The sequence below is a fragment of the Moschus berezovskii genome, chromosome 12, assembly GCF_049115385.1.
Source record: "Moschus berezovskii isolate FMDL1 chromosome 12, NW_MosBer_1.0, whole genome shotgun sequence".
NCBI lineage: Eukaryota > Metazoa > Chordata > Mammalia > Artiodactyla > Moschidae > Moschus > Moschus berezovskii.
In genome coordinates this window covers 88052303-88065953 of record NC_142471.1, presented here as the reverse complement: position 1 = coordinate 88065953, position 13651 = coordinate 88052303, and the positions used below count along the sequence as shown (strand labels likewise).

The 13651-nt window shown below is 38.9% G+C and overlaps 1 protein-coding gene across 10 annotated transcripts in view; it reads right to left on the bottom strand.

Moving 5' to 3' along the window:
- PLEKHA1 (pleckstrin homology domain containing A1) overlaps window positions 1-13651 on the bottom strand; it is a 53943-nt gene that overhangs the window by 19001 nt on the left and 21291 nt on the right. For 9 of the 10 annotated variants that reach the window (XM_055424482.2, XM_055424486.2, XM_055424478.2 and 6 more), the window contains 3 exons: window positions 10969-11025; window positions 8655-8700; window positions 567-664 (listed from right to left, as the gene is read on the bottom strand). In XM_055424482.2, the coding sequence (XP_055280457.2) occupies window positions 567-664; window positions 8655-8700; window positions 10969-11025 (201 nt within the window). The remainder of the gene's footprint in view (window positions 1-566; window positions 665-8654; window positions 8701-10968; window positions 11026-13651) is intronic. The other variant, XM_088842400.1, reaches the window with a different exon arrangement.

Genomic DNA, 13651 nt, shown 5'->3' with positions numbered 1-13651 from the left:
AAGAAAGCAGTGCGACAAAGGGTTTAAGCCTGAGACAGACCCCCAGGGAGCACGTGGGCAGATCAGCCCCGCCCCTGAAGTCATTTCCAAGCCCTTCACTGTCTTGTCCTGCGCTTATCTTCAGCTCCTACCTACCCACAACCAGTCCCAGTCACGGCTTAAAAGGCAGACAGAATGCCATTTCTATTTCTGGGTAGGTGGCAAGAAGTTTTTTAATCTTCCCTGTGGGGGGCGGGGGGAAACATATCCATAAGGTAGAACTCTACCTGCATCTTCCCTTGGAAACACTAGTGTGAACAGCAGTTAAAATCTACAGATATACAGACCTTTATTAGGGACACAATGGGTTAAAAAGGCATCAGTGGGCTGATTTTTAAGGGCCAATAGTTACCACGTATTTAAACAAGAAAAAGCATTCATATTATAACCTGTCTTTTAAACAAACTTTGAGGAACTCTGAGATAAACTGCTGGTAAGCTAAGGACACTCAGTAGATACACTGTACAATTTGTAAAGATCACGTTTAGATAATAAATTTTTTTCACACAAAAAATACATATACTTACTGTAATTTTAATAGCTTTGTTCAACACATTCACCCATTCTACTAGGTCCTGCTGATCATTGGCTTGTAGGAAATATTTCCTCATCCCTGCATTCATAACTGTTGAGAGAAAAAACAAACTACAACAGGTGAAACTATATACTTATTTCCTAAACTATGTCTGCAGCAGCTGAAAAACCTTGCCAGCTTCAGTACTGTGACTCTTGAATTGGACAGAATGTTAGACCATATATGATACTGCTTTTATCACTCAATAACATGGAGTATTATCAATAAGACTCTAATTTGTAATGGTCACATTTCTCAATATATGTAAAAATGCCACAATATAGTTAGCCAATCCTCTAATGATGGACATTTAGGCTATTTCTGATTTTTGAAAATATGTAAAATATCCCAATCAAACATCATGTATGTATACTTCTCCACACTTTGGCTAGCATTTCTATAGATTTCTTACCATAGGCTTCAATAAGAAGAAAATTCACATTTAACATTTTTATAGATATTAGTAAACTGTCTTCCCCAAAGGTTGAATCCGACCAATAGTGTATGCAAAGGCTTAAATTATCTAATATTCCTCACCAGCAGCTCTTTTGTTTTCAGCCCCGAGACGCTGTGACATTAATTCCCAGACTTCCTTGCCAGCCTGGGCATGTCCTGCTGATGGGTGGTACTGGCGGGAGAGGAGGGGTGGGCAGAAAGTGGGGGAGGGGACTACTCTTGCTGATGCCCCTCCAGTAGCAGCAACACACAACCAGCCACAGCTCCAAGCTCTTCTGCTGCTCCCTACACCAGCCTTGAAGTCCCCTCAGGAAGTCCTAGGTAATATTACCTCTTCCCTTTCCTCTCTCCAGCCCTGGTGATGGAAGCTGCTTCATACAGTTTTTAATCACTGGGTTACTTCAACATTCCCTTCGTATGCCTTCAGCCTCTCAATATCTGGTCAACCAATTCCCTGTAACAAATCCCCTGAGTTTGAAACGCCAAGTGTGGTGTGTTTTCCTGACTCCTTGTCCACCTAATTGGTAAAAAATTATAGCCTGTCTAAATCTGAATCTTTGATTACTGAGACAAATTAGTTTTATATGTTTACTGGTTGTCTACACTTGTTTTGTAAGCTCTGTTTTTTTCTTTACCCATATTTCTCCTGAGTCGTTCATTTATTTTTTCTTGATTTATAAAAGCTTTTATTTATAAGAACTTTTGTCCTTGGAAGAAAAACTATGACCAACCTAAACACCCTATTAAAAAGCAGAGCCAACAAAGGTCCAAGTAGTCAAAGCTATGTTTTTTCCAGTAGTCATGTATGGATGTGAGAGTTGGACTATAAAGAAAGCTGAGCGCCGAAGAATTGATGCCTTTGAACTGTGGTGTTGGAGAAGACTCTTGAAAGTCCCTTGGACTGCAAGGAGATCCAACAGTCCATCCTCAAGGAAATCAGTCCTGAATATTCACTGAAAGGACTGATGCTGAAGCTGAAGGTCCAATACTTTGGTCACCTGATGTGAAGAACTGACTCACTGGAAAAGACCCTGATGCTGGGAAAGATTGAAGATGGGAGAAGAAGGGAATGACACAGGATGGTTGGATGGCATCAGCGACTCAATGGACATGAGTTTGAGTAAGCTCTGCGAGTTGGTGATGAACAAGGAAGCTCTGCGAGTTGGTGATGAACAGGGAAGTCCATGGGGTTGCAAAGACTCTGACATGACTGAGCAACTGAATTGAACTGAAGAGCTTTTATGTTAACTCTTTCAGTTTTATTTCAAGTATTTTCCCTGTCTACCATTAGTCTTCTCACTTAGTTCATGGTATTTTGATGAATCAGAAATCGCCTATCAATCTTTTTCTTTTCTTTAAAGACTCTAGCTTTCACGTGATACTTAGAAAATCTCCCCAACTCAAGATTATAAAAATAAACCTTTATTTTTCTGCACTAACGCATTTTATGTTTATAATCTTAACACATTTAGAACTTTTTATGCAGTTTAATTTACATATACCCATTTAGTGACTACTACTTCTATAAAGCAAAGCATTCCTGCATATAACTGTCAACAAACTATTATAGTCAATGTTCAAATTAAAGCTTATTAATTATATATTGCATGATTTTTTAAAAAATTATTCTAAGAGCTAAGGCATCTGAACAGCTACGGTGCTATAATTTTTTGTTTTTAACATACTTTTTTTAATGACTTCTATAAGTCTCCAGCAAAATTTAAATAGGATACTAACACTCAGCTGAATGTGACTAAGGCAAGGGGGGAAACACTTACTTCTCAAATATACTAAATTATGAAACTAAGACTGAGAACAAGATACTAAACCAGAGCTTCTTTGAATTGATATGAGTCTTATCTTGTGAAGGGCTATAAAACAATTAGTCTGGACCCAAAGAAATTTAACACACTATAAATCTGTTTTTTTATATCCTACTAGTGACTGGAGATGGAGAAAGTGATGGCACCCCACTCTAGTACTCTTGCCTGGAAAATCCCATGGGCAGAGAAGCCTGGTGGGCTGCCGTCTATGGGGTCACACAGAGTCGGACACGACTGAAGCAACTTAGCAGCAGCAGCAGTGACTGGAGAAATTATAAATGTCATAAATATAAATTAAGATAAGTGAGTATCTCACTAGGCTATTATATATGTGAGTATATAGTTTTTGTTTTTAATTTCCAACACTCAGTAAAGCATCCTTTATAAGCTTTTCCAACTTAGGCTGAAGCTGCGCTCCCCTCATAATGGCTTTTTCCCCCTCAAAGTTATTCTGGGCATCTGCCTAGAACATCTGAAGAGTTTAAAATTCTAAGCACTTGGTAATATACTATACCTGCTAGAAAGGAAGTGCTTCAGCTCAGTTCAGTTCAGTCGCTCAGTTGTGTCCGACTCTTTGCGACCCCATGAATCATAGCACGCCAGGCCTCCCTGTCCATCACCAACTCTCGGAGTTCACTCAAACTCATGTCCATCGAGTCGGTGATGCCATCCAGCCATCTCATTCTCTGTCATCCCCTTCTCCTCTCGCCCCCAATACTTCCCAGCATCAGAGTCTCTTCCAGTGAGTCAACTCATTGCATGAGGTGGCCAAAGTATTGCAGTTTCAGCTTTAGCATCAGTCCTTCCAATGAACACTCAGGATTGATCTCCTTTAAAATGGACTGGTTGGATCTCCTTGCAGTCCAAGGGACTCTCAAGAGTCTTCTCCAGCACCACAGTTCAAAAGCATCAATTCTTCGCTTCATACATATATTTTTTGAATAAGTAACATTTATAGAAAGGTATCTTTTAAGGGAAAGAAGAGAGGTAAATATACCTCTAAAAAGACTCTTAGCACAATTTGCAGTCTAAATAAAAAATCATGTGCTTTAAGAATTATTTTCATGGCAGGAAGAGGCATAGTGATTTGATAGGAAAATCTGAGCCTGGAGCTAACCAAACCTAACTAGCTCATGCACTTACTAGCAATCCCATCTTATAAAATCTATTTAATCTCTGACTCTTGTTTTCCTCATCTATGAAATTGAATGTAACCCATCACTCCTTTGATGGTGGAGGTGATGTGTGTAAAGAAGCTACCACAGGGCTTGGGAGAGAACAGAAACTCCTTGTCACCATCTTCATCACCTTCATGATCGTCAGTATCATTTGGAGATTTCCAAGTAAGGAAGCATTGTGGAAAATGTTAGAGCAAATTACAAAAAATTTTGTTAGCAGTGATGGGGAAACGGCGGACAGGCAAAGGAAGGAAAAAAACTTTTGATAAGAATAATGATAAACTGTGTCATTAAGTTAAGTTTCCACGCTTTTAAAGCAAAGGTTTCATTGTGTATAATGAATGTAGAGCAGAGGCTTGCGCGCTTACTAGCTTTTCACTTAAGTACTTCCCTTATTTCATTTCAAATCTTTACTATCAGAGTGAATGTACCAAGTGGATAAAACCTGAAGCACAAACATTAGCTTGATTCCAAATAAAAATCATCTCACAACAAAGGGTCAACTGCTGTGGCTCAAACACAGTTACGGATCAAATAGTTATAAGACCTTTTATCATATCTCTTTGCCAGTTTTCTTCTGTCTTCTCTAGTCCCTCTTTTCTTTCTCTGTCCACTCCTTCTCTATGAGTCACACCTCAGTTTTCTGAAGGGAGCCTCTAATTTAATTTTCTTATTTCTCTCATTCTACCTGCTTCATTTCTAGCTTTCTTTGCCTTGCTCTTCCGAGTTTTTCATAGTCTCATGTTCTTTTTCCTATTTGACACTTTTTTCTTCTCAAATGTCATGTAATTCTGGGCTGGCCATTCATACTTAAAAACAAGATACCAAAAAACTCCTTGGAAGTTCTCTTGAATATTATGTAGGGATTCTGATGGGTGGGCATCACTGTACAGCAAGCCCCTCTGGTAGAAATGCCAGCTGTCAGTACCTATGGCTATCTTCTCTGGGGTGTTCAGATTCTTGCCCCACTTCCACCTGGCTGCCTGATGCTCTGGGCCTGGACATAGGAAAGAGTTGCATTTGGTGTGCAGACTTTTATTTAACCCTCCCGTTTCTGTTTCATGCCTCATTCCCCCCTCTTCTCTGGGACTACTGTCCCCAGGCACATAGCCTGACTGATTCTATTTCGGGAGATACTACACATGCCATTCCTTGCTGGGATGGGGGAAGGGTGGCCGCCTGCCTGAGCCAGCTGGAGGTAGGGACCAGAGGTTGTTTCTAGAGAGACATGCAAACCAAGTCCCTGTGCTGGGTCCCTCCTCTCTGATGCTTCCCTAGACAGGATCCAGCACCTAGTCTGTCCAGAGCCGGCATGAGGGCAGGATATGGAAATGGCTAGCTTGTCAGGGGCCTCTTCTACTCTGCTAAGTTATTTCCTCCTCCTCCACCCACTTCCCATCCTTATACACTGTGAATTACAGAAATCTGCTCATTTCAGGGAATACGGTTTGAATGTTTCTTGTTCTCACTGTTTGGGGCAATTTGCGAAGAAAAGGGGGAGGAACAGTCATTGGAAGGACTGAGGCTGAATACCGAAGCTCCAATACTTTGGCCACCTGATGCAAAGAGCTGACTCACTGGTTAGGACGCTTACGCTGGGAATGACTGAACGCAGGAGGAAAAGGAAGCAGCAGAGAATGAGATGGTTAGACAGCACCATCAACTCAATGAACATGAATCTGAGCAAACTCTGGGAAAGAGTGAAGGACAGGGGAGCCTGGCATGCTGCAGTCCATGGGTTAGCAGAGAGTTGGACATGACTTAGCAACTGAACAAGAACAAAAAGGGAGGAAAGTCTTTATGCTGCCATTTTTATGGAAGTTATGGGTCCATTTTAGAAGTCAGTGCCTCTTTGGGAAGATAAACGTTTTATGAATCCTTACTCCCTCTAATAGGGGCCTCCCAGTGTTAAAAGAATCTGCCTGCCAATGCAGGAGACCCAGGAGACAGGGGAGGGTTAGGAAGATCCCCTAGAGAAGGAAATGGCAACCCACTCCAGTATTCTTGCCTGGAAAATCCCATGGACAGAGGACTCTGGTGGGCTACAGTCTGTGGGGTTGCAAAGACTTGGACACAACTGAGCAACATTCCCTCGAACAGAAGACCAATAAACTACTGGCAGAGCAATGGATAACTAATCTTAATCTCTGATTTCAACGAAAATCTCTTATTCTTAACACCGTGATAACTGAATGTCAGACCTTTCCCTGAATACTGCTAGACCTTCAAACTGTGTGTGTGAGATTTTTACATTAACGAATTTCAAGAGTGTGTGCATGATATACTCTAAAATACAATGTTCTCTGTCATGTGACTTGCCCTCAGGAGCCTTTCATTCAACAAGATTCTGAGGCATCTTCCGATTTAGCAACCAAAAATTATAAATTTGTAAAAAATACATGACTTTTTATAGCTTCTTAGTGGTGATAAAAGCATTACAGAGGATCCTCATACTATATCCTGCTTGTACCACACTTTCTTACTGGACACATACAATGCTATCCCTACCATACTGCCTACAGAAGAAACATGCCCTTCCCAAGCAAAAAAAAAAAAAAAAAAGCATATTTAACAAATATCTTCTACTTTAATGTAAAACAGCCTCTTCTAAGGTCAGCTGTAAACGCCTACTCATTTTTGTCCCTCTCCTCACTAAAGTCCACGAACACACTGAGGGCGTATAGATCCTCCCAGCTTTAACTGTAATACCTCTATGATAGAATCTGCCATCTATAACGTCTCCATTCGTGATCTTCAAGCGCCATCCAGTCCCTAATTACTGTCACCAGAGTATTTCCATTTGGGAGTTTCTCCACCATTCAAACTCCACACTAAATATTCCACCCTATCGAATCAGCTCTCCCAGACCCTCCGTTTCTTTCCTTGAAGCAAGCCTATGCAACACCTCTGTCTTCCCTTCGGCTCCCACACGTCCAGTCACCAAGTGCTCGTGCCTTCCCTTCTAACGTCTTCACCGCTCCTCTTCCCCCAATTCCACTATCCTAATTCAGGCTCACGTTAGGAACCATAGCTTAAAAACCACTTAACCCGTCTCCCTGCGTCAAACTCTCCTATCAACGCAAAAAAACTTCCTTCACCTTCTATCTTCTCTCCAGATGTTCTCTCATCTCTCACCTCTCATTTTCCAAAAAACAAGAGAAAATCACTTGTCAACATATTATACCCTAAATCCTGCCTTTTCACTTTTCAGTCTCTCACCACTCTCTCTAGCTTCATTCAGAGTTCAGATCCCCCCATACACCACGTTCTTCTCCCCTACACCCCTCTGTCCAGGGGTCCTCCCACCTTTTCTCCCCAGTGATAAAGGATGACCACGTTAGCCTCATGCAGTGTGGCTCCCCTGACTCCCAAGATCCCCAAAAAAGGATCTGAAGCTCCTCTTCTGAGACTATTAAATAGACTGCCACCCGTTTATCTACCACCTGTGATAAATGCAATGATAATTTCCTGGCCCTGTACCTGATTTTGGGCTCCAAAATCACTACAGATGATGACTGCAGCCACGAAATGAAAAGATGTTTGCTCCTTGGAAGAAAAGTTATGACCAACCTAGACAGCATATTAAGAAGCAGAGATATTACTTCGCCAACAAAGGTCCATCTAGTCAAAGTTATGGTTTTTCCAGTAGTCATGTATGAATGTGAGTGTTGGACTATAAAGAAAGCTGAGTGCCGAAGAACTGATGCTTTAGAACTGTGCTCTTGGAGAAGACTTTTGAGAGTCCCCTGGACTGCAAGGAGATCCAACCAGTACATCTTAAAGGACTGATAGTGAACCTGAAACTCCAATACTCTGGCCCCCCGATGCAAAGAACTGACTCACCGGAAAACACCCTGATGCTGGGAAAGACTGAAGGTGGCAGGAGAAGGGGATAACAGAGGATGAGATGGCTGGATGGCATCACCGACTCAATGGACATGAGTTTGAGTGAACTCCGGGAGTTGGTGATGGACAGGGAGACCTGGTATGCTGCAGTACATGGGGTCACAAAGAGTCAAACACGACTGAGTGACTAAACTGAACTGAACTGTACCTGTCTGTGAGACTGCAGCCTGGGAGAGTCTTAAGGGCAACAATTGCTTCTTATTACTCTCACAGCCCCAGTGCCAAGCAAAGTGCATAGATACTAGACCTTCATTAAATGTTTACTGAGTACTTAATCAAATGCACTTAATCAAATACCCTCAACTACCTTGCTCCCAAGCTGTGAACTTTTCATTTCCCATAAGCTGCAAACTAAATACTTTCCATTATTTAAGCACTGAACATCAAATAATAATAAAACTGATCTCGCTGGATGTGATCACTGTAAATGCCTAATGATTACACACAGGCAGAGTGGGAGGAGGTTGTGACTGGGATGGGACACAGGAAGAGGCTTCAGGGGTGGGGGAGCAGTTTTACTTCTTCACCAAACGGTAGTTTCAAGGCAGTCTGCCTTAGAATAATTCACTAACTCGCAGGACTAAGTCGTGGGCCTTCTGTGACTGTTTTCTCTTGCAATATGATGTAATTATATTAATCTAACTTAAAATCACTAATATATAAAATACAGCTACTCACCAAAACAGAACTCAGCCTTTGGCCTTAGTTTAGTTGCATCGCTAACCTACCAAGAGAGAGAAATGAATCACTCACTTCTTCATATGCTATTATAATCAACCTTAAACACTGTGAACTCCCACATGTACGATTTCCCAGTACTCACTCACATTTAGCACATAGATCTAAAGTTAAATTTTAAGGCAAATGAAAAAGAACTATAAATTAAATTTAGAACATGGGTCCCAAATGTAAGATGCACAAAAACAAATGATACTTTCATGCCCTCTTTGAACAAAACTGTTTTTTCTTCAAAGGAAGTATGAAGAAACTGAAAATAAACCAGTAAGTTTTATATCACACATATAAACATTTTTGGTTTCATGTAATTTTTAAAATACCCTCAAGGAATACTCCAAAGAAACCATGAATTCTTCCCAAATTGCATATTTCTAAATTAACTGCATGAGGAAATGGTGGTGGGTAAGGGCCAGATTGTATATTTAATAAAGTCCAAAAATCCAGAAGACACTAATCTGCAATGAGGAAACCAAAATGGCACTGGATCCTCACTGGTACATTAAAATACCCTAGGATAAGGGACCCCCCTTTACTCCATGCAGCACATGGTTTCAACTGGAAAGTGAACAACCAGCTGCGCCTGGTTGCTGCTAGCCCTTTAAATAAAGTAGCTCACAGGGAAGCCCATTCGTGGCTGTTTGCCATGCTGCTGCCCAGTGTCAGAACTGTAGCATCTGCTCTGTACCTTCAGAAGGAATTCTAAGTTTAGGTTTCCTGACTGATCCCAACTACAAATTCAGAGCACTGAATCACAATGAAATTTGTTCCAGGGATAAATTCTGAGGGAAAAGTGGCAAGTCTAAAGTAGAGTACAAGCGTACGATTCAAACTTCAGCACACTGTGGGGCAGAGGCGAAACTTCACTACGCAGGGAAGGTTATATTTAAAAAAGGAAGCAATGGAGGAGGGGCAAGCAGTGGCCAGTCAGTCTGCCTGTTTTACTGAACTAATATATTAATCCTAAAAAGACCTCCCATTTTTAAAAAGACCAGGCAATAAGCAATTGAAAAGATACAGGCACATGGGCAATTTCTACCTCAACTGCCTATTCCAATAAAATAGGCCTTTCCACATCACTTCACTAAGAGTCAAAAACCCCGGCAGCATATGTACACTGCAATATATGTATACTGCAGGCAATCAAGTCAACTGATGAGGGGGTGGGGTGTTGGGGGGCATCTACAGTTTATTCTACAATGGAATCCTACACTTCCTAACAACAGTCTCTATAGAATTTAAGTTGCAAGCCACCCTGAAGTATTACTAAATGTCTTAAATTTATAGGAACACTTGAGGTTTACTTAAAGAAAATCTGTCTTCTGCAAATTTACATAATAACGATTTTAAAGTAAAATGGTTCCCTTTAAATACGCTGTCCAAGGACTATTTTATTTTCTGGTCAATGAGAATGAATAGCTCTATTATGATACTGATAACAAAGCTTTTTATTACAAAAATATCTTTTTCTTTTAAACAGAGGCATACTTGTAAATTGGTCCTCTGATGAAGACCTTTGCTAGTAAATCCCAATATATGCATAATAGTATGTATATGCATATTATTTAATCATACTGTGTTGCTACTTTCATATCTCAAGTCATCACCAAGCTTATTACTTTCTGTTAAACAAAACTGTTACTAGTTCCTCAGCATCTCTCTATCTCAGTTCCCAAAACACTAATAAAAGATAATAAGAGAGGAAAACTACCTATACAAATCTAAATTTTTGAGAAGAAAAATAGTACTGCAAAAATTTCTGAAAAGTCAACAAACATGAAAAGAAATTAATAGAGACAAAGTCAAATGAAGGGAAAATCATCTTTCATCATGAAGACAGTTCACATTCTCCTCAAAGTAAGACATAAAGAAACAAAAAGTTAAAGGGAAAGAAATTAAAAATTAGCTTAAATAAATACAGATTTAGAAAAATCTCCAGATTTCCCAAAGACAGAACCTAACTATTAACACAGCCATCTCCCCTTCTGACACTCACACGCCTAATCATAATAGTTAATGTTAGCGTCCCAATTTGCTACATTCTATAATTTAACTCTGTATTCTTTCTAAATTTGATAAAATTTCCTAATTTTACCAAAGAACTTCCTAAACATAGTAATCAGGTACTGTTTTCAGTGTGATATGAACCACAACATCATCCTAAATGACAAAGAGAAGAATCAGCTCCTTTTATTCATACTCTCATTCTAAGGGGTCTTCATTCAAGCATGAATGGAAGACAATACAGAGACACTACCTTTGAAATGTAGGTAAGTTTAATGGCGCCAACACGTGCTGATCCAGAAGGTAGGTTCTATAAACAAATTATTAATACATAATTAATATCCAACATTACAAATTTATTTCACATAAAATGTCCTATACATACTAAAAAAAAAAGTTAAGAAATCAGATGTTCTGATGTCACACTTTACAAGTTAACTTTTCAGTTCAAGCATTTACGACGTTTGAAATCAAGCAGACAGCATGGATAACAACACTGAGCTCTGCTCCACCACAGCACATTCTGTCATAGCTAAAGGCTAGCTGGTTATCATTGTATCTAAACCTTTTTCATGAGCTTAACAAACCATAAACAAGATCAGATTTTGTTTCAGAAAGCAATGGGGAAAAAATATTTAGACATAAAACAAACACAAAGGTAAGAAATTTCAAAAGAGTACATATATTACTGTGTTTTATTAAAATTATTAAATCACATATATCTCTTTAAAAAGACTGGATTTTCCCCCATTTAAATTATGTTAGTATTTATTACACCATTACTAATCTACATTGATACCATTTTTCAAGAAGATTGACATGTATATATTGGCACATTCAAAAAAATGTAATTATTCTTCCCTTCCCAAGTTTGGGATATGGTATATGTCTTAAAAGAAGGAGAATCATTTCTGGCTGAAGCTATCAGAAAAAGATTCAGTGGAAGAATGAAAAGCATTGAAGCTGGACTTTATAAAGAAAACGTTCGAAACACAAAGAACAGGAAAGCGAATATTCCAGGCAGAGAAACAGATGAGCTTCACCAAGCGGATGAGGATGTTCTGTACTGAAATGGGAAAGAGACTGTGCTGAGCTGTAAAATGGGGTCACACAGGGTTGAAGTAAGAAACAGTAGTTTAGGAACTTAAACTAACAACCTAATTATAGAGGACCCAAATAAGAAACAAAGTAGCAAGGAATTTACACTGTTAGGACTTGGAGGGAATTCCCTAGCCATGCAGTGTTTACGTCTCAGTCCTGTCAGTGTGGTAGCTGGGTATCAAACCCTGGTCAGGGAACTAGGATCCTGCAAGCAGCCAAAAAAAAAAAGAAAAAAAAATATATCTATATAATTGAAACCATTAAAGAAGGCTTGTAAGCAGTCCTGTAACCAAAACTGTGCTTTAATTAACATGTACTGGACTACAATAATCAGGGAAGATGGAGATGGGAAACCAGATAGAAGAATTTGGAAAAAAGTAATAAGCATAAAGACTGATAGATGATTTCAAAAGTAAAACAATCCTGATGAAAGTTACCTCCACTGTAGATTAAGGATCAATTTTTAACTTCCTTTATAACAATGTACATTAAAGAAAAAATATCTATGGGCTTATTCTCATGAATTTTAGGAGGTACCTGTCTCAGATCTCTGTAAGCTTAGTGGAAACAGTTAATGATATGGAAGCCTTAACATTTAAAAGACGGGATTCTCAAATACAAACTGATTATTGTTTACAGAGACAAGACTTTTCAAAACTGTCACTTCTATGCAGAGTAAAACCGCGTTATGTTTTGTTTTAAACTCCAGACTATATATTGATACAAGCTTCTAAATTTATATCATAAATATGTACATAAAATTATAACTTTTGTGTATCTTTAAATGGTTGTCCTTATACAAAATGCTTTATGTTTAAAGGGTTTTTTCTTTTCAATTTGGATAAGGAAATGAAACGTTTAAATGTCTTCAAGCTCTTCTAACCACCATCAAAGAGTTTTTTTTCCAAATACTGCTATTCCACAATTCGAAATCATTATTTTTCTTTTAAGTCCTCCGTAATTCTACCATTTGAACTAGCTGGATACAGCTCTAATCTCATGGGTGAGAAAAAGAAATGAGCAACTATGTCCTGACTGCATGACATAAAGGGTCATAGATTAGTGACATGGTACAATGAAATATAAGTACCTGGCAGATAAAGGACATTCAAAATATCTAGTTTCTACGAAGTGGTATGATTGCTGCCAATTTCAATCAGAAAAGAAATGGGTTTTAAATCTGTTACTTGACAGTGAACAAGAAATAATAAGCTAGTATGACATTTAAGATAAAAAGGGAAACAAACCATTTGTTCTTATGAGCTCCTCTATTCATTTTGCGAAAATCCTCTTTCAGATTTTTTCAAATCCACTTTCTAATAAAGCTACTTAATTAATTCTCCACCATTTCTAACACCATCAACAAAACACAGAAAGCCCCAAATTGATTCCCTAGTAATGCTCTAGAATGGATTTTTAAACCAATGGTTAATATAAAGAAGGCAGTGATCAGAGGAAGAATGGCTCCCTAAGGACAGGCTATTAAAATCAGTAAAACAGTGTTACAGCATGTAACACATGCAACCAGGATGAATCATATGAAATTGCCATTTTTTTTTTAGTAGATCAGAATGGTAGTAAAATGGCAATTTCATGTGGTTCAACCACAATAATCTTAACAAGACATTTTACTAAAGTTTTCACGAGACATGTCTTAATACATTTTAAAGTGACACAAAGCTGGTATTGAAGGGATTCATGGGGTCACGGAGAGTCGGACACGACTGAGCGACTGAACTGAACTGAACTGAACTGAACTGAACACTGGATGATAGAATGAAGATTGTAAAAGATTCTTATTAGTTGGAATGAAGAGATAAAATTATTAAGAACAA